This window comes from Penicillium subrubescens, assembly GCF_028828155.1.
Source record: "Penicillium subrubescens strain IBT 31985 chromosome Unknown utg000002l_segment0_segment0, whole genome shotgun sequence".
Lineage (NCBI taxonomy): Eukaryota > Fungi > Ascomycota > Eurotiomycetes > Eurotiales > Aspergillaceae > Penicillium > Penicillium subrubescens.
In genome coordinates, this window is record NW_026643152.1 from 4397889 (window position 1) to 4418034 (window position 20146).

Consider the following 20146-nt stretch of genomic DNA (forward strand, 5'->3'; position numbering starts at 1 on the left):
TATTCCATCTTGATATCAGTGTCTCGACCCCAACATGCCCTGATGAAGATTACATCGCAGGGATTCTCCAAGACACGGCGTCATTTTGGAGACGGGTTGGGGTGCACTTTGAGGTGTAGAGACCTGCGATATCAGTGCCAAACCTCATTATGATGGCCAGTTCAGCCTTCATAGCAGTGACAGGACTGCAATCGATAGCTCAATAAGCAGCCATGACCCCAAATGGCGTTTCTCGGTTTGTATAGCAAAGCCACTTTCGCTACTTCATGGAGCAAAACTGGTCATCTGCCTCACGTTGAGATTGATCCGTTTCCCAGACATCCATCCTTTCCACATCTCATATGCAGAGCCAGCCGCATCTTCTCCAACACATGGCCAGTCCGCCAGCCAGCTGGGACAGGTGGCAGGCAAGATCTTGGGGACGCCGTGCCAGGCAAACCGCGATGAACCATCCATGTACACGGCATCACCTGACCGAAGTCGAATGACTTCCGCACCATTTCCATCATCATGGCTTATCAAGAATATACCATCACAGCCAAAACTCACACTGATCAAGCCTACGTCGCACTCTTCACTAACGTCGCGATGCGCGCTGAGAGTATCTCCGGCGGAGTATAGATTCAGAATCGCTGCTTGGGCATCTGTCTCTGGAAATGCCGCCTTCAACAGCTTCGCCACGTCCGGTGGGAAGGGTGGCGGCGCCTCAGATGGGTATACTTTAGCAGTCCAGTCATACTGGCCACCCAAGGTGACCCACCTGAGCTTCTTTTCCAACACACTCTGGATATTAAGCGGCTTATGCACTTTGGGATCCTTTGGTTGGAGTACTCGTGTTGGATCATCCGCGAAGAATGACTGCGGGGTGTCTTGATTCTTTAAGGTCTCGGGATATGTGACGTCGTAGTGTAGGTGCAGGTTGGTCTTATGTTCGGGGTTGGGCAGGTCGCGGTGGAGTAGACGAGATAGTAGTTCGGTTTGAACGGTGGGAGGGAATAGTGAGGGTATCATCAGGAGGCCTGTCCGGAGTTAGGTTGCTTCATATTCCCTGGCTGGTCAGTGTCAGGGTAGCTAAGGTAAGTCGGTGCTGACCAGATACTGCATTGTGTGTAAAAACAGGTATGTTCTCAGCCAAAGGCGCATGTTCTTTGTCTGAGGCATGTCCACCGCGAATGAAATCATCAAATGCCAGCCGAAGATCTTGACTGGACATGTATTGCGAGACGGTGATGCTGGCAGGAAGCCGGTCAGGATCTAGTCGTTGCAGGTCGAGGACCCCGGGGTCATGGTCGATATCTGATAATGAGCATCGTGTGAATTTTTTGTAGCATTGCCGGACAGCCTCTGGCGGGCGATCATGAGCATTAAGGCCTTTGATTTGGGCCATGGTGAAAGTATCTCGACGGAGATGATCGGCGAAGCGCCGCACAAGGACAAGGTACGCGCTTCACCGCCTTCTGGCGGCGCGGGGAGGTTGTTTGTTTTTGTGGCCTCCCCACCATGCGATTCTGACTGCGAATATCTTCAATTTCGACAATCTCGACAACCGCGACAAATATCTCGGCGTGGGGCCTGGAACTAACCACTGCAGCGGCTTGAAGATCCAATTTCCAGTGTAGGTTCGCTTTATCAGCTCCTTCCCGCTCGTCTCCCTCCTTGCTTCTCCCCCATTACCTTTCTCCCAATCCCTCCAACCTGTGTTCTCCTCTATCTGTGTCACCTTCATTCCACGACTCTTGTTCCTCAGCTAAGATGATGGTCCGAAGACCATTCCCAGCAGGCTCATCTGCCCCAGCAGGTTCATCCGCAATGGAGAACTATCAGAAGATCGAGAAAATCGGTGAAGGTTGGTGTCCCTAACATGGTCCCTTTGTCTGGCTATGTTCACCCCGATCTCACGCGTCCACACTCTCTAGGAACGTACGGTGTCGTCTACAAGGCTCGCGAACTGAACCACCCCAACCGTATCGTCGCCCTGAAGAAGATCCGTCTCGAGGCTGAAGATGAAGGCGTTCCCAGCACTGCCATCCGCGAGATCTCCCTGCTCAAGGAGATGCAGGATCCCAACATCGTTCAATTGTTCAACATTGTCCACGCCGACGGTCACAAGCTCTACCTGGTCTTTGAGTACCTCGACTGTGATTTGAAGAAATACATGGAGGCTCTGCCGGTTAGCGAGGGCGGTCGGGGTAAGGCCCTGCCCGATGGTACCATGATGAGCGGCCACTTGGGACTGGGTGATGCCATTGTCAAGAAGTTCATGGCCCAGCTGGTTGAGGGTATCCGTTACTGCCATAGTCACCGCATTCTGCACCGTGATCTGAAGCCCCAGAACTTGCTTATCGACCGTGACGGTAACCTGAAGCTGGCTGATTTCGGTCTGGCCCGTGCCTTTGGTGTTCCCCTGCGTACTTACACCCACGAGGTATGTACTGAGTACAGAGAGATGCCAATCGTCTCAAAATGCTAAATTGTCCATCATAGGTCGTCACACTCTGGTACAGATCCCCCGAAATCCTGCTTGGTGGCCGTCAGTACTCCACCGGAGTCGATATGTGGTCCGTCGGTGCCATCTTCGCCGAGATGTGCACTCGCAAGCCACTCTTCCCCGGTGACTCTGAAATTGACGAGATCTTCAAGATCTTCCGGTATGCAACCATTTTAAACAAATCACTGTGCCCATGAATCTAATACTCTCCTTTCTATAGTGTCCTCGGCACCCCCGATGAGGTCGAATGGCCCGGTGTCACCTCCTTCCCCGATTACAAGGCTACCTTCCCCAAATGGAAGCGCCCCGATGCCCCCATTGTCCCCGGTCTGGAGGAGAATGGTCTTGCCCTGCTGGAGGCGCTCCTCGAATACGATCCCGCCCACCGATTGTCCGCCAAGCAGGCGTGCATGCACCCATACTTCAAGAACGGCAGCTCGTACTACTCGGGCCGCACAGTCGGCGCCCCCCGCAACGGCTTCCACTAAAAGACGATCTCGTTCCTGATCTATTCATGTACCCCTTAGCTTGACGTCGGAGATCGCATTTACGGTAACGCCGACCCCGGACCTATGATGTCTTTTTTCTTTTACTTGTTCAGTTTCTCATTCTCTGTATCTGGCGTTTCTGGGATGGGGAGTGACTAAGGAGGGCGGGTTTTGCTCTGTTATCAACGTTGCTTTTAGTGAAATGCAAGGCGTACATACCCCTTTCGGTGGATAAAACAGAAACTCTTTTTTCTTTCTTCGAGAACATTATCTCGATCCCCGCTCGTGTAGAAGTTGTAATTTGGGACCTAGCATTCTCAGCCGATGTCAGCTTCCATTAATTATGAAGCGCAACCAGTCTAGATCCCTAGTGTTACACCGTCGCTCGGACTCGATTTCCCTGTATTCTTTATCATCCTCAGCCACGGTCAACCAGCGAATCAGACGCCACCGATTCAAAGTGCCCCAGCTCGTGTCAGAAGCTGAACAAAGGCCCCACTCTACGGACAGAGTTACAGAGCGGATACGAAACAAGCTTGACGATGAATCATGAATGACACGAGTATTCGACTATTTGTTCTATATTATACGCTATTCTTGGAAACCGCAGACCCAGCAGGTCCTCATCATGCATATTCTAGGAACGGTAACGGAGTTTCATGCCAGGTTTCTGCAGGAGTGCATCTCTGTACCAGTCCATGGGACGTACTGCACTAACTAACTACACTACCCTAGTGTAGGTCCGTAGCAATGTACTATTCCGGGGCGGAACCATTGGGGGCCGTTTCTCTCGGGGCGCGGCGAGGCATTCCAAGCTGAGCAGGTCTGACAATAACTTAATTTGGGGGCCACGCGAGGGATATTGGCCTGTCTACTTTGATTTCTATTCGTGGCTGGTCGTGAGTCTAACGCACGCACCTGCAGCCTTACGGCGAACGCCTAAGGTGGCCAGCCCATGCATTTCATGGAATCCGCGAATCCGGAGGCCCGGTGCAAGTTTAGTGCTTTAGTGCTCGGCAGCTCCGGTGCGGGACACGAGTGACAAATGTGGGTAAATTGGAGAAGGAAGAGTGAGTAGAAAGGAGGCTTGGACTGGACTTGATAAGTTACGCTAGGGTTCTTATTCTTATTAATAGCAGGCACTGCTCGTTTTTTGGCCCCCGTTGGAAGTGAATCTCTGTCAGTGTGTTGGTCAGTGCGAAAAATAACCTACACTACGACCAAAGTCTAACCAAAGAAGAAAAAAGATACCCTATCGTTATTATTTACTTCTAACTCTTCCCCGCCCCGCTCAGAACCACGGTCGAGTTTCTTTTTCCATTCCCCAGTGCGGAGTCCTGGAAATAGTTTATTTGCAAACAACCGCCCACTGCTCTACATATTCTCCTTGACAATGGAATACGACGACGAAATGGGCTTCGGCAACACGGGGCCCCCAGCATCCTCACGCTCAAATAGTCGACCCCCTCTTCGCGCCCGTCGCCAAGCCCCACAAGAACTCGTCAAGCAGTTCTGGGAACAATTCAACACCAAGTACCCCGGAAAAGTGTATACGGTGTTGCCTGATAATCCGTATGCGCGCACGAGGGCGAAACGTGTGCCTAATGGTGTGATTCAGGGCCACGCAGCGGTGAAATCGTACGAACAGGCGCGGCGGGAGTGTAAGACGTCCGTTGAGCGGATTGTTAAGGAGTGTCGCCGGGTTAATCAGAAGTATACGGATCCGCATTTTGATATTGAGTTGGATCTTAAGTCGAATCGGAGACATTATTTGGATGAGTTGGATAAGGTTAATGATATTATGAAGCCGAGGGGTGTGAAGAGAGTTACGGTAGGTGGAAGATTGGAGTTGCATTATTCTGGGGCGATTTTGCTGATCTGGATACTAGGAAATCTTTGAGAACCCCCAGTTCTATGTGAATGGACCGACGGCATCGGATGTGCGTCAAGGGTATGATGGTGACTGCTGGCTGATGGCTGCGCTGTGCACAATGGGTAACAAGGACGGTTTGATCGAGAAGATCTGCGTTGCTCGTGATGAGACTGTTGGTATTTATGGATTCGTGTTTTATCGCGGTAGGTGGACACTTCCAGTCCCAAAAATGTGAGAATGCATGACTGACAGCGTATGCTAGACGGCGAATGGCAGCAATGCATCGTGGATGACAAACTATATCTCCGAGCTGCAGACTACGACGAGTCCAACGAAGAGCGAATGACTTGGGATCTGATCAACCGCAACGACACCGAAGAAGAGTACCGCCGTGTCTGGCAGACGGGCTCACGGGCACTGTACTTTGCGCAATGCGTGGATCCCAATGAAACCTGGCTGCCTCTCCTGGAAAAGGCATTCGCCAAAGCTCACGGTGATTATTCCGCCATTGAAGGCGGCTTCGTTGGTGAAGCGATCGAGGATTTGACTGGAGGTGTAACGTCGGAAGTCCTGTCTAGTAACATTCTGGACAAGGACCGGTTCTGGGCAGAAGAGCTCATGAAGGTCAATGAAGAGTTCTTGTTTGGTTGTGGTACTGGTTTATTCTCGAACTGGTTGGATACACGGTCCCCGCCGCGCGATCGGAAGGGTATCTCGGAGAATCACTCATATTCGATCATGGAAGCGAGAGAAGTCAAGGGCAAGAGGTTACTGCGACTGAGAAACCCCTGGGGAAAGAAGGAATGGCATGGTGCTTGGGGTGATGGATCGAAGGAGTGGACGACGGAGTGGATGGATTTATTGGGGCACAAGTTTGGGGATGATGGATTCTTCTGGATCTCGTATGAGGATCTGCTCAAGAAATATCAACATTTCGACCGGACTCGTCTCTTTGGAGATGAATGGACCATCACTCAGCAGTGGACTACCCTGAATGTCCCTTGGTCTGCCGACTATCACAGCACCAAATTTGTCATGAACGTGACCGAGGCTGGACCTACTGTCATCGTGCTTTCTCAGGTATGTATTCATTCTACTGAAAAATATCCATCATACTAACAGCTACAGCTGGACACCCGATACTTCAAAGGTCTCGCCGGCGAATACAGCTTCGTGCTCAAATTCCGGCTCCAAAAAGAAGGCGACGAAGACTACATGGTCCGCAGCCACAGCAGCCACTTCATGGCCCGATCCGTCAATGCCGAAATCGACCTCGAGCCCGGCCGTTACCAAGTCCTCATGAAAATCACCGCCTACCGACACGACGAAGAATCAACCGAAGAAACCGTCCGCCGCCTAGCGTCCACCCACCGCGAAAAGCTCGTGCAAGTCGGACTATCCTACGATCTCGCGCACGCAAAGGGTCTAGTCGCGGAAACCGATCAAGAACGATATGAATCGGAGCGCCGAAAGGCCTGCGAATGGAAGAAACTCCGCGACGAGACCAAGCGCAAGCTGCAAAAGGAGTGGATTCGGGAGCGCAAAATGTCTGCTCGTCAACAGCGCCAGGCAGCACGACGACCGCGCAGAATGACAAATGGTGCCTCGCCAGATCGCGGGCCTATTCCTGGCCAAATCCTCGCCGATACCAAGGCGACTCAGTCACCGACTGAAGTTGGTAGTATCTCCAGCGATGTGAGTGATCGCAGACCCGCTACGAACGGTACAAGCGGGTCAGTGCCAACCATCCAATTCAATGGCCTTCACGCCCGACACGCAAGTGGCTCGGGTTCAACGCGTCGGAGAACAGAATCTCCCCGTCCAAGTTTGAACACCCGTCTTGCCAATGATAATCTGGATATTACCGATTTGGAACTCCTGGATGGATTCGAGTTCGATAGTGACTTGGACATGCCAATTGAATCGCCGAAAAATCGTCCTCCGTTCGCAAATCTGGAGGGTCCGGCTGAGGATCCGTGGAATGCGGTCTGTGTTGTTGGGCTGCGTGTTTACTCTTTGGACCCGAAGTTGAGTCTGCAGGTTATGCATCCCGTGCCGGAGGATGATACTGAGGCTCCTTTGGATCGAGATGATCCCGCGGCGTCGGCGACGTTGGAGAAGAGCTTCTGGAGTGGTCAAATCCCCAATTAATCTTGGACGTATGGAGGAGGTCGTGTATATTGGGTGCCTTGATTTCATAAATCTTTAGAAGCGATTTTGTAACTATATTTCGTTCCACAGATTGATGAATATCTCTTGTTTTTTGCAAACCATGATCCAGCGATTTATTTTCTTCGTTTGTGGTTACAATCTTCATATATTGCGACTCTGAGTCTTTCAACCTAGATCAAAATCAAATGAGTCTTCACATGAAACTTTACTGAGGGCACCGTGGCTTCGTGGCTCTGCCTACAGATCGCTCAATATCCGCTGAGACGAGGCTCCTACCGATGCAAAAGCCAGAAGATCTCCAACGAAAGTTTCTCCCGTAGGGGCATACCTAAATAGTTTTAATTTAATCAGCAACATCGATTGGGCAAAATGTGGGCGTGAAGCTAAGTTTACCTGGTGTTTTGGCAGACTTGTTGTTACGGTTTCTGTGTTCAATGGCTGTCATTTTCACCACGAAGGGAGCCGCTGCATGGGACATCATCACCCTATTTCTACTCCACTAGGGTCTAATTACTTTAATAGGATAGTTCTTAGTCTCTGTGATCTAGACATAATACACGGACGTATAGGAATGATACTCGTAAAACTGCTTGACCCCTGCTTATGTATCTGTATACCGCTATGTAACGAACGTGGTGAGAAGGATACTCTTAAAGAAAGTGCAAAGATTGTAGGTCACGGGGCTGGCCAAGTCATAGGTGTTTGCAGGACTTCTTCAATGCGAGATTTCACCAATACGCAGTAGAACCGTGCCTAGTGTGCAATCTCATCGTCATCCCCTTCATAGGTGTGCCTCTACTTCGAGTCGGGGGGATAGGCACCGTCTTCGTATAAGGGCTGTGAAGAGGGTCTTCGTGCGTGAGAGGACATGGTGAACTTCTGGCTTACCCTCTTCGTTTGACCCTAGGTTTCCCTTCTTTTGATCTAGCATAGTCGATCGTCTGTAAGTTACTCCGCCCACACTCTACTCCGGCGCTCTTTAACGCCCTCATCGAGGTCCCATCCATAACTGATATAATACGAGAAAATGAATCCGCTCATGAAAGACAAAGCTTGAAGATATCCCTCCAGATAGTGCTCGGCTCGTTCGTTTTTGAACCTGAGAAGCCGCTCCACACCATACAGCAGTATCCCGATCGCCTTCTGCGACTCTAGTTGCTCTTTTGTTATTCCGCTAAACCCCTTCACAGCAAGACTATCTAGAGCCTGATTGTAGAACGCTTCTTCTAGTTCCTTACGATCTTCCGTGTCTTGCCAACAACTTGGGGTCATGAACCCGAAAAGGTTATCTATGGAATGGAAATTAGACCCGACTGGGAGGTAAAGAGCACCATCCCAATCTAGTACAGCTTGAACCCGGCCCGTACAGTCGTCAATGAGGTAATTGAATGGGGCGAGATCCTGATGGGCAAGGGTGACGGGAAGTGTAGCGATATCGCATAGCTGTAGTAGGAGCTTGTTGATACAAGCAGAAACTTTGTTTCTGAGGGTTGCATGTCGGAAAATGTACTTATTGACCGTATGACGGGTTTCTCAAGGGTAAAAGTGAGGTTAGATATAGCAGTATCAAATACAGCAGTGTTCGTTCTGGCTCCTCGGGTAATGAGGTTTGCAAGGCCTGTGACAGTCGCTATTTTCTTCTCAAGCGGCAGTTGAAAGTCGTTCGAAGACATCAAGACACTGATATATGGTATCCCTTCGGCAAAAGGGGATGTGTACACAAAGAGCTCTTCGTATATGCCCTGGTATGTTACCAGGGGTACAATAGGTCCATGAATGCGGCTAGCTTCGGTGACTCCGAAAAGGTCTTGCTTGTCGCTCCGGAACTGGACGGCAATACGATGATTTGCGTCCGTGGAATGAGTGTGTAATATGACGGTATAGCTCATGCTTTCCCTGGAATGGGCTAGGTTGAACACCTACCTTGCCGGTGGTGTTGGGGAGAACAATTGGAGCAATGCGGTGCAATGCAAACTGGTGACACGATTCCTGAGAGAGGTTTGGCAGTGGTTCGAAGAATTGAGCCACAACGAGGCTTTGGTAATCGTCCATTGGAAGAGCGCACTAGCGATGGCATTTACCCATTCCGTCTTACATAAAATGAGGAGTTTGAGTTTGCTGTGGAGACCGCTAAATTGTCCCCATTTAAAAGAATGAACGATATATTAATAGCATCCCAAGAAAACAATTACAATTGCTCTCAACCTGAACCCACGTCAGGATGCACGACGGGTTATTATTCATCCGACGATGACAATCACATGAACCCCGGATTCATGAAAGGGAATCGATATTAAGTACGCTTAATCTAGACACCGCCGCTGAATCTTGAGCGTGTAAATTCTATTCTTTTCTATAGTAGACACTTCCCCTAGGAGATTTTGCGCAAGTAGGTAACCGGCGTACCAGGCCCCACCCGGAGCTGGCATCGTCAACCCGTCGACAAAAACAACTTTTTTTCATCACCTCCACAAACGCGATGCGCTCTTTAGTACATACATCGCGTCGTCTGATTATTTCTAGACCCAAGACACGAAGCTCTTTTCGGATTTTATATTTTCGTGCGCGCTTTCTATCGTCATCATCTGGTTGGATTGACGAGTCTTTCGATCTCCCCATTGGAAACAATGGAAGCATATCACTAAGGTGGACGAATCCCTTATAATCAAATTCCTACACTACTCGTACGGCGTGCGATGCTGATTCTTTGATAGTCTGACGCGACCCGTGGCCTCAAATTTGCCCACGCAGAGCCATTCGCGCTCTCAAGGTCCCAATGTCATCTTGTACCTCCGGCCAGGTCCCTTGTTCCAGGGACACGCGTATCCCGTCCCGGAAGGGGATGAACCTCATGATTTAAGTCTTGACAATCTAAAATGGGCCGCCAATGGCACCAATCATGGCGGGCTATCGCCACAGCAGAGTCTGGCCTCGATGACATCTGCCACTGTCGTGACAGTCAACTACCGACTCGGCGCGGTATCACCGCCACCGAGATCAAATGAAGAAACCATCCAGAATTCCACTCACACATCGCCTAATGCTTCACCATCATCATTAAGCCAACCCCAATCCCAACCATTATTCTACAAATATCCAACCCCGATCCACGACACCCTCGCCGCATTCGACTGGATAAAGACCAATCTCAACCCCGCCCACCTCGGCGTCATCGGTTCCCACATCGGCGGCTCCCTAGCACTAATGCTAGCCCTAACAGAAGCCCAGTCCGTGAAAGCCGTTGCATCAATAATGCCCGTCACAGACTGGGTAGGACTAGATGACTACTGCACAACGGAGCAGGCAAATGCCAATACCAGCGAAAAACCAACATCAAAACGCGCCTCGAAGAAGAAAAATATTCGCGCTACCGCTCCACGCGATATAGTCCCGCTTCTTGCTGCGCGTGAGGCACTATTTTCTTCTCCGGAGCGCTGCTTTGATGCGTTTGCTTCGCCGATTTTATTTCTTCGCTCGGCGGGTCGTGATGTGCCAAGCGCGTTTCCGGTGTATTTGGCCAGACCGGAGTATCCCGTTCCAGTGCTGAAGAATACGCGACCCGCTGATTTAGACGGGTCATTCTCAAACCAAGAAAACGACTTGGAAGATGATGAATTAAGCGAAACAGGCCACACAACCGTTCGACGCAGAAAAGCGCTATCACGCTGGCCACCCTATGGACTAGACTACGGTGCCGGAGGCCGAGGATGGGGCGGTAACGGGGTGCGCAGGTTAGAAGTGACCCTCCCTTGGGTGAGGGTTTATGTTGAAGGGAACGAGGGGGAAAGCAGTGAGACTGTTCTTGCAGATCAGGGAGAGGAAATGGTTTCTGTTATGCGAAGGGCTTGTTTTTTTGGGAGAGAGAAGGGGTTTGGGGAGAGGAGGGTTAGTCTTGTGAGGGGTGTTGGGGAAGTGGGATTGGGGGTTGGGGAGGAGGTGGGTGGTTGGTTTGAGAGGATTTTTGATGGGAGGATATCTGATGAGTGAGGGATAATGTTACTGGCCTAATGTTATGGTTCGACTTTGCCAATTGTATTATAACGTTGAGTGGGAATATGTGCAAGATATTAAGGTGCGAATTGGTCTTGATGTAATATCCGAGATGTTAGAACGCTAATAATTCAAATCCGAAAGAGCTTTGATCTTTCACAAAATGATAAGGCCAGAAGTGTAGGGAAATGCGGTGATGGAAAGTATCCAAGACAATGCTACATAGTCGAATCATGTACACCCCCACTCTACTAACACAAAACTACATCGACGTCCCTCCCATCCCGGACGTCCCATGAGGCGGACTCCACCAGCCTTCAATATCTCCCAAATCCGGCAACATGCCCGGATCATCAGGAAACTGGGACTGTGATATAGTGCCCATGGCATTTGAGCTACCATTGACATGGCCATCAGAAAGAAGACTCAAATCCGTGTTACGGATCCAGTCAAGTTCGCTGACTTGTGCTGCTTGTGCGGAGAAAGGGTGGTGTTGGAAAGATGGTTGGTGATGAGAGGAGTATTGATGAGAGGAAGGGTAAGGCTGATGAACAGTAGCCATCAAGTCATCTTGTGTGCGGGTATGTGCGCCCGGATCACCCAGTCGCGATTTCTTCCGTGATGAATCAGTGGCATGTTCTTTATGTGAGACTTGTGTTGAAGGTACCTGCCCCGACATCGCCGCTAAATTCGCACTGCTGTTCTGCCTCTTCGAAGCAGGTCCCGTGCGCCGCATATGAGCTTGCCAACGTCGTTGCAGGGCAACAAGGTAATCACGCGTACGCTTCGCGTTCTCAAACGACTGGCCCAATTCATCGAGGGCACGGAAACACAGGTTCAAGTACGCGACCATCTCCGCATTACGCGGGTGCGCGGTACTTGATTCCCCGGTTTCGACGGCATCAGTGGGGAACTAGATACCGTGACGAACAGAAGCATCAGAGCAGCACTGAAAATGATCGCGACAACTTGGTTGTTCATCCGTCGGAATGTATAATGTTTCTCGTATATGTGGAGCAGACGGGCAACTGCCGTAGCGGATTCAACGCACATGCGACGGGCGTGGAGGTATCCTGGTCCCTGTCGTGGAGCGCGAGGTTGGATGTAGCTCTTCGAGACCCAGGGGCGGTGGAAGAAGATGATTATTTGGTGGTATTGCATGTGCAGGACGAGGAGGTGCGGGAGTTTTGGTGTTGCGTCGTCGTCTAGGTCGATTTGGAGAGTTGAGGGCAGGTTGGCTTTCCAGGCGAAAAGGTCCTCGGTTACTTGGAAAGTGAGTCTTTGAAGGTCGTGCCGGGAGATATCTGAACAGCCGTATAGAATGTGGCCTACGGGAGAAACCATCTCCCATAGAACGACGAATTGCCGGCTGATTAGCTCGGTGGGATTTTGGAGACCGTCCTCTAGGATCTTGGAGATGGCCTGAAGGCCGTACGGATGCCAGATTCCTTCCTTCTCTGCGCCAAGAGTGGAGGCAGGCTTTGGAACAGTCACGTCTCCGGCGTTCATTCGGAACGGACGACCTAGATAGAATCCCCAGAAATGATCGGCAATATAGCTGCCCCAGAATGCGGCCCGTCGGACATCTGCTTCGTGGGCACTCATATCGCCTTGGTTGACATACGAGGTCATGTCAAGGTGCAATCCGAGGTCAAAAGCAAGGCGCATCGACATTCCACTGTACACCCATCCTCGTGCGTCACGATTGGACGCGCCTTCGTGACAGCTCATCAGAACAAGGGCTTGAACCGTCGCCACACAAGGCGAATCAAGTTCAATTTCCAACAAAGCCTTGGCTCTGTCGGCGAAGAACTCGGCCAGCGATTTTGGAAATGTGATGAATGTCGGATGATACCGTGCTTCGAAGGCGCTGCCGATAGCACACATGGCGTTCGTGAGCACTTCCGAGTAAAACGGGGTGTCGTCAAATTCATTGCGCCACTTCAGTCGAGCCGTCATGTACATTTCCTTATCCACAACATAGATGCTGGGATTCTGCCATGTGAAGTACAACTCGACGAGATGATCTTCTAAAGCCTGATCAACCGGTTGCCCAACCCGAAGATGATTCAAAATATCTTGTCCATCGTGACGCACAGTACGCGCATCAGGCCGCTGTCGCTGCTGTGTCGCAGAGACATCAACCAAATTCAGATTAGAGGTTGCTCCGTAAAATCGCAAATGACCATCTCCAGCAATTTTCAGTGTACCAATACGATGGGATAATTGCTCGATGACGTCGTTCTCGGCCTCGTTTTCTTCATCGCTGTCTGACTCGTGGTCGCGATCGCGGTCTTGCGGGACTTGGCTTAGCAGGACGCCCGGCTGTTGTGCCATGTCCATACCCAATTGAAAACTATCCCGGCTTAGTCCTGTGTTGACTGGTAACCCCTGTACTCCATTGATATTCGCATATATCGTATCCAGACTTTCGGCTGTTGGGAGCGTGAAGCCCCAGTGCACAAAGTTTTGGTTTTCCGGGGCGCCTCGCACCATAGCGACCGGACTCCAGGGTTCCACGGATGACAGTTGCCGACTAGGCATATTTCCCTGCGAAGGTGAAGCAGTGGTAGCAGGAATCTCGGACAATGGCTGGGACTGAGGCTGAGACTGATGCTGGGACTGACCATTCGGCGTCGTGCTCGGTGAACTCTGCGCTGGAGATTGATCCGATCTCACAGAGCGATTCACGTCAGTCCGTGTCTTTCGATCATTTCCAGGAGATATCTTCGTTCTGGCGACCCCTCGCGGAATTTGCAAAGTATCAAGAACCCTACTCATGCCCGCCTCGTCATCGGCATTCATAGATGGCGGCTCAAGTCCCTGATCCTGAATGAATTGAACCAATTGGTCAATTCTCGCAGAGAAAAGCTCCGTCGCTGCTCGAAGAGACACCCTGCGTTTGATATTAGCCGGGCTAAATACTCTTGATTCTCGGCGACATCGGCGGGATGCCGAGTCTTGCTGCTAGCAGCGGGCCGAGAGCATTTTTGCTTCGGATGCAACGGTGAATGTGGAGGAGTATTCCAAGAATGTAATTATACTTACTTGCGTTTATCGTCTCCATGTTGATACTTGCAGTCTTTGCCTTTCCGCTGGCAATTTTGGCAATGGGGTGTTGAGCCGTCGCACTGGAAGTGGAGGGAAGCCGATTAGAATTGTATTCGTACCGCCGATCCTCACAAGGCGTAGTGTGTGGGAGAGGGCATACCCGAATCTTACTCTCACGACAGGGCACGCAAGCCGTCGTGACGTGCTTCCGCGGAGCCTTCTTGGGCCTTTCTGGCTCTGGGGACATGATTTGCCCCTTTTCTTGCCTTCAGAAAGGACTTAGACTTGAGTATCCTCGTGAAGATCCAGCGATGCGGTGCTCTGAGTTGGGCGTGGGGGTGGCGGTCGAAATTGCGCGGAATAAGATTGCGCAGTCCTTTTCTGTCGAGGCCGCGAGTCAAGTCATCCCACCTCGGCGGAGTCCGTTGCAGCCATGGTCTATATATGATGAGATTCTTATTGAACGGAGTCGAGAACGCAGAGTGCAAGTTCGGACTGGTACAAAATGTTCGCGAAATGTTAGTCTGGGGGGCGGGGGAGAGGGTCCACTTGCGCCCGCCTATGAGGGGAATCGGGGATAAGCCGGTTGGTCCACGACTCCACGTAGGTAGTCTCGTGGTCGAGATTATGAGACTGTTGAAACTCTTACAGAAGCAATAATAAGCCTTGTTGAGGCGAGACCACTACATTGAATTTTGTATGTACATCGTAGTGCATGTCTAGCTGCTACTTATGGAGGCCTTTCCTGTTAGGACTCCATGTCATGAGGGCCGTGTCTACCAGTTGGAAGTGCGCTTGATGCGCTCGTTCTGAATCACCTCGATCCAGTAGTTGTCGGGATCCAAGACGAAAGCAATGTTATTCATTCGCCCGTCAGTCAGGCGCTTCTTGAAGGCGACATTAACCGTGTCAAACCGGTCGCAGGCCGCCTGGAGGTCATCGACGGAGATACCTATCACGCAGAAGATCATGTGTCAGCAAGGAATAGAATCAACACACCGAGGTGATACAGTGAAACTCACAGATGTGGCCAAATCCTTGGGGGTCCGTGTTACCGTTGTGGTAGACAGGGCCCTCCTGCTTCTCCGTGCCGTAGTTCCAAGTCAACTCAAGCAGACCTTCCCACTCGGCAACGGCGTTCTTCGCACCCTCCTTGATCTCAGGGTTGGAGCTGGGGTAGCCCAAGAAGTACAAGTTAAATTTGGCATCGGGGTTCTCGACAGTTCGGACGAGGGTCATGCCCATGGACTCCTGGTAGAACTTCAAGCTGGTCTCGGCATCCTTGACACGCAGCATGGTGTGGTTCAGACGATAGGAGCCCGGGTCGGTGGTGGTCGACAGATTCTCATCCGAGCGACGGATGATCTCAACCCAGTAGCCATCGGGGTCCTTGGCAAAGGCAATGTGTCGCATACGGCCCTCAGTCAACTTCTTCTGGAAGGCATATCCGGCGTCTTCGATGCGCTTGCAAGCAGCCTCGATGTTATCCACGGAGATGGCGAGGTGGCCGAAGCCACGGTAGGGCTCGGTGTTACCATTGACGACGCTGTAGTTGGGATCATCCTCGGTACCGTAGTTATGGCAGAGCTCCAACACGGCATTGCGGTCGGTGAAGTGGCGGTCACCACCCTGCAGCGAGGCCGGGCCATTATAGGCGAGGAAGTAGTTGCAGAACTTCCATTCGGGGAAGTCGAGCTTCTGGATGACGTTCATACCAAGGAACTCGTAGAACTGCAGCGATCGCTTGGGGTCTTTGACCCGCAGCATCGTGTCTGGGTGGCCATGATGGTCAGTTGTGATGGATGAGGTTGGGGAGGAGAAACGACGAACGGTTCAGCTTGTAGGTAGAGGGATCGGTCGTCATGTTGGCGAATGATCGAGTAGCTGAGAATTTGATGGTCAGTGATTGGAGGGAAATTAGATCTGATGGGGCTGGGCTGGGCGTCTGGGGTGCATTTACCAGGGATACGAGTAGATGGAGTAAGTACCCTGGGGAAGAGATGTGGAAGTCGAGTGAACATGATATGAATTGAATGGATTTGTTCACCCAGCGGGGGGTTTTGTCAGCCGTGAGGGGGAAGTGGGGCAATTCCGCCTACGTCAGTCGGTCGACTGGCGAGTTTAGCAGTAGTCCATGAACTCTGGAGTTCATAACTGATTAGCCTCGGTCTTCTAGATGAACTAATAGAAGAACCTTGATATTGTCTATAATACAGTACGCTATAGTCTACTACGGTGTGCTATACTACAAAGTATAGGGACACTGGAACGAGAGTATAACAAGAGTATATATCGGTGTCAAATCGCACGATATTCTCCATGATCACTCATCTTTTAAGCTAGCTAACTATGACCGTCCCTCATTACGTAGAGTCTGGGGTAGTCCGACTACTTTTCAACCCCTAACTGCATGCCACATCGAACTTGCAGCAAGGCCAAAGCCAAAAGGAGGCCCAATAATAACAAGCCCCGAAAGCCTAAAATCCGTGCAGCAGGCTAACAGCGCGGCCCCCGCGCGAATCTCGCGGATCGCTTTAATGCGCTGCGACCTCCACGATTCTCCTTCTCATTCATCCATTCATCCATTCACCTCGAGTCCTTCTCCCAGTCTCCATTCTCCTCTTCTTTTTCCCCAATCTCCACCCCCCTCCACACCTCCACACCACTCGACGCGGTACTCCTTCGCATAGGCCCAGGTTCGTTTGAATTTTCCTATCCCCTTCGACCTTGTCCATTCGCTCTCTCTGTCTCTCCCCTTCTTGATTCCTGCAACCCCGCCACTCTCCGAGTTGATCGTCCCCACCTGCCATTGGCTCAAGCATCCGTCTTAGCTGATCCAAGCTGGTCCGAGCTGCTCTTAGGTACATTCTGGTATCCTTTTGGGGTCCAGATGAACCCTTCACCCTCAAACAGCTTGTCAAAGACTCGGGCTGGACCTTTTCCTTTCTTTTTTTGATTTGCCCCATTATTTCCTGCACACCCGCGCTTAGCACTGCTAGAGACCCTCACGCGTCCTGCTCCCCAATCCGTCCCCTTCATGACACGCTCCCCAATCAAAGCTTCTATATTTGACACGTTCCTCTCCCTTGACCTGCAAGATGTTCGTGGCGTTGTCTGCCCGCGGAGCCTCGCGGCGATCGCATGACTGTAGTCCTACTTGGGCAGTTCCTCCCAATACCTACTACCTCAACCTGCTCTTTAAATACACCTCCTATGCCCCTCCAACCCTGCTCTTGTGCCACCGGGCACGTCTGGAATTATCGTGACTCGCCATTTGGGCCGGACAAACAGTCCTCTTGACCTTTGGGTAGTCTACAGATTCCGCGACAGCTCGTGGTCGTTGACGCTTTCCTTCCTTCCCTGTATCCTCCCCACCAGCTATGCAAACACTGCCCTCGTGCCTCCTTCTACTTGGTCTATGTTGGAACGAAAAAGACGCTACTGGCTCCCTTTTCTCTTTACACACATCTCTTGTCGGCCATGGGTCTAAAAATGGCTGAATTCGAACCGTTCCCAGTCTCCCCCAACTACTTCGCGAAGCACGCCGCGCCCCACTCGGACGCCCCGTTCGTCCCGTACTGGGCCCGCTGTGACACCCAGTGCGCCCAGAACCTCCTTGACTGCTCCGACGAGCCCATCGAGTACGATCACGACGACGAGGATTACAGCGACAACTGCTTTTTCTTCCCCGAGGATTGCTCGTGGACCCCTCCCAAAGACTGGGTCGTGGAGGCACACTGTCAATCCATCAAACAACCGGAAATTCACATCCACGAACTTGACCCGGCTGGCCTGGACGCCGCCGACGACGACACCATGATTCCCGGTCTACCAGATATTAAGATGCTCGACTCGGAGGCGCTGGGTGATCTACTGGAGGATAACCTCTCCCCGCCGGAGATCACGACAATGATGTAGGTGCCTCCTATAACTGACATCGATGCGGGGAACACGAGCTAACCAGCCTCTCCTCTCTTTACAGCGTTTTCGCGACCAACGGTGCCGTATTCGCATATGCCTCCTCCCTATCCTCCCGCCAGCTCCGCAACCTGAGCTCGACCTACGGCGCCGCATATACCTGCTACGCCAAAAACGCATCAAGCGGAAACCTCACAGGGGTAAATCCCGCCAGTCACCCATCCTCCTACGTGACGGCCCAATCCATGTCGCTGGGCGACGTAGGATCGATCGTCTTTGAGCTGGATGACTCGGTGGCCGTGGTGACTCGTATCGCGGACAAAGTCCTCCTGGCCGCCGTGGGCCCGAACAAGCTCGACGACACGATAAACGGCGATGGGCCTGACCACCTCGCGGTTGACGGCCCAAGTGACTCAACGGCTGGCAATGGAGCCACGCTAGATGAGTCACAGGCTGACAGTGGCGTGCCTTCTTCGAATGCACCTACACACAACGGGGCTCTCGAGTCCCAACACGAGATCGACCGGAGTGCGGACTTATCCAGACTGGCTAGTTTGAACTTGTCTGCTTCGCCGTCTGTGCTGCTCGCGCTGGAGTCTAAATGTGCGGCTCTTGGGCGGTTTTTGGGCGAGAAATTGAGTGATCTCGAGAGCCCGGAGGATTTTTGACCTACCTCTGTACCATGCATGCAATATTGATAATTGTGGCTCATAACAGCGCTGCGCTCTGTATTTTGGTCTTACACTAGGATTGCCTACCTGAAGAGCAAACGTCTTCTAAAGTGTATCCATGAATTCATGACAACTCTCTTTCCTAGATACATTTGTATTCGTGGCCCCCTCTATGAACCTATCTCGGCGGGATAAATTGCCGCCTAGCTTACTATGCTCCTCTACTGAATCCTCTCGCAACCCACTTTCTGCCATCACTGGACTTGCTGGGAGCCGGTATAAAATGCTCTCCAGTGACCACTCAGCAAACAACTTAGCCCAGTAACAGTGAAACCACCATTTAGTTGTTTGTCAACGCCATCTCCCCCAATGCAAAATGCCCTCCTTTCTCTTCTCCAACCCTTTCAAACTTCACCTCTCCATATATTTCCTCCCGCCCTGACGCCTCGCGCTACAACCGCTCTCTAGATATCGAACCTCTTCAAACATGTCCGCCTGCATACCCTTTCTTACACACCCTTCCATCCACGGCCGTCCTCTCAAATCACTTCTTCTTCTCACACCGTCGCTACATCCATCGACTCCCACAGCACACATCGAGTGAGAGTATATACCCTGAATCTACCCTTCTGGGAGGTCCAAGGAGGATACCGATAAAATGGCCTCGCGAGTTCACCTCTTGGGCACGGAGGGTGTAATGACATCCCGGAGACTGCCAAGTTGTGCGTAATGGCGAGAACCGCATGGATTTTTTCTGATCAGCCCTGGCTCTGGTATATCGCGACCCTTCATTGGCGATAACTTCTGGAGCGACATGGGCCAGACGCGGCATTCTTGGCCATCGTGTCAAACCAGCAATCGCTTCGGAACGCTTTCCGGGCACCTCGCTTTCAAGTCCTGCGATGAGAGATGACCAATTACCTGGCCACAAGGAATAGCGTGGAGGAAAGAATATGGCCGCGCCGACAGATTACCAGGACCTCTCGATCATCCTCACCAAGACAGGATGGTGACCGCACCAACGTGGGTTATCAAAGGCTTACATCCTGCTCCAACACAAAAGGGGCAGGAGGCTATAAGCCGTCTGCAAGAGATACAACCTGATTCTTGACTGAGAACCCGCCAAGCTAGAGCTATAACAAAACGACCGTGACGAATGAAGCGCACCTTGTCGATACTGGTGTGGGAGCCAATATGGATTCGGAGTCATTTCTCGGAGACACGTCACTCTACGATCCTGTGCGATCTGCGATCTGCGATCTGCGACTCGTTGAATACCCGCAGAATCTCGATATTCAGAAACCTACTGTATTCTGCCGCCGCAAGTTTAATCTACTCGGCCTGAACACAAACTCACGGCTGAAGGTTTCCACCCAGACATCCAAGGCAAAGGAAAGAAGGTTGGGCCTATGACGAGTGGTTGAATGAGTGGCTGAGAGTCGACGAAACCCTTCCTGTCTGCCTGCAACAGGAAGATCGCGGTCTCACACCATGC

At 51.5% G+C, this 20146-nt stretch overlaps 8 protein-coding genes across 8 annotated transcripts; 4 read left to right on the plus strand and 4 right to left on the minus strand.

Annotated features, from left to right (window-relative positions):
* Positions 1 to 189: 189 nt before the first annotated feature.
* Positions 190 to 1387, minus strand: alkB (oxidoreductase, 2OG-Fe(II) oxygenase family; the record flags this gene model as incomplete). The annotated part of the gene is made up of 2 exons (XM_057148912.1): positions 190 to 1019; positions 1093 to 1387. The coding sequence occupies 2 exons, from the start codon at positions 1385 to 1387 to the stop codon at positions 265 to 267; spliced, it is 1050 nt and encodes a 349-aa protein (XP_057012566.1). The 3' UTR covers positions 190 to 264.
* A 125-nt stretch (positions 1388 to 1512) lies between these two features.
* nimX (cyclin-dependent serine/threonine-protein kinase CDC28) lies at positions 1513 to 3243 on the plus strand. The gene is made up of 5 exons (XM_057148913.1): positions 1513 to 1615; positions 1767 to 1846; positions 1917 to 2425; positions 2485 to 2648; positions 2709 to 3243. Exons 2-5 carry the CDS (start codon positions 1810 to 1812, stop codon positions 2974 to 2976), a joined length of 978 nt encoding a protein of 325 aa, XP_057012567.1. The 5' UTR covers positions 1513 to 1615; positions 1767 to 1809; the 3' UTR covers positions 2977 to 3243.
* A 1126-nt stretch (positions 3244 to 4369) lies between these two features.
* Positions 4370 to 7000, plus strand: N7473_002974 (uncharacterized protein; the record flags this gene model as incomplete). The annotated part of the gene is made up of 4 exons (XM_057148914.1): positions 4370 to 4807; positions 4866 to 5052; positions 5112 to 5929; positions 5978 to 7000. 4 exons carry the CDS (start codon positions 4370 to 4372, stop codon positions 6998 to 7000), a joined length of 2466 nt encoding a protein of 821 aa, XP_057012568.1.
* Positions 7001 to 7969: 969 nt separating this feature from the next.
* N7473_002975 (uncharacterized protein) lies at positions 7970 to 8910 on the minus strand (the record flags this gene model as incomplete). Its single annotated transcript, XM_057148915.1, has 2 exons — positions 7970 to 8464; positions 8596 to 8910. The coding sequence occupies 2 exons, from the start codon at positions 8908 to 8910 to the stop codon at positions 7970 to 7972; spliced, it is 810 nt and encodes a 269-aa protein (XP_057012569.1).
* Positions 8911 to 9494: 584 nt separating this feature from the next.
* On the plus strand, positions 9495 to 11008 carry N7473_002976 (uncharacterized protein; the record flags this gene model as incomplete). Its single annotated transcript, XM_057148916.1, has 2 exons — positions 9495 to 9667; positions 9736 to 11008. The coding sequence occupies exons 1-2, from the start codon at positions 9501 to 9503 to the stop codon at positions 11006 to 11008; spliced, it is 1440 nt and encodes a 479-aa protein (XP_057012570.1). The 5' UTR covers positions 9495 to 9500.
* A 265-nt stretch (positions 11009 to 11273) lies between these two features.
* On the minus strand, positions 11274 to 14309 carry N7473_002977 (transcription factor domain-containing protein; the record flags this gene model as incomplete). Its single annotated transcript, XM_057148917.1, has 4 exons — positions 11274 to 11889; positions 11943 to 13907; positions 14060 to 14142; positions 14223 to 14309. 4 exons carry the CDS (start codon positions 14307 to 14309, stop codon positions 11274 to 11276), a joined length of 2751 nt encoding a protein of 916 aa, XP_057012571.1.
* Positions 14310 to 14838: 529 nt separating this feature from the next.
* On the minus strand, positions 14839 to 16083 carry N7473_002978 (lactoylglutathione lyase GLO1; the record flags this gene model as incomplete). Its single annotated transcript, XM_057148918.1, has 4 exons — positions 14839 to 15014; positions 15085 to 15834; positions 15893 to 15946; positions 16023 to 16083. 4 exons carry the CDS (start codon positions 16081 to 16083, stop codon positions 14839 to 14841), a joined length of 1041 nt encoding a protein of 346 aa, XP_057012572.1.
* A 1471-nt stretch (positions 16084 to 17554) lies between these two features.
* N7473_002979 (uncharacterized protein) lies at positions 17555 to 18648 on the plus strand (the record flags this gene model as incomplete). Its single annotated transcript, XM_057148919.1, has 2 exons — positions 17555 to 17976; positions 18045 to 18648. 2 exons carry the CDS (start codon positions 17555 to 17557, stop codon positions 18646 to 18648), a joined length of 1026 nt encoding a protein of 341 aa, XP_057012573.1.
* Positions 18649 to 20146: the final 1498 nt, after the last annotated feature.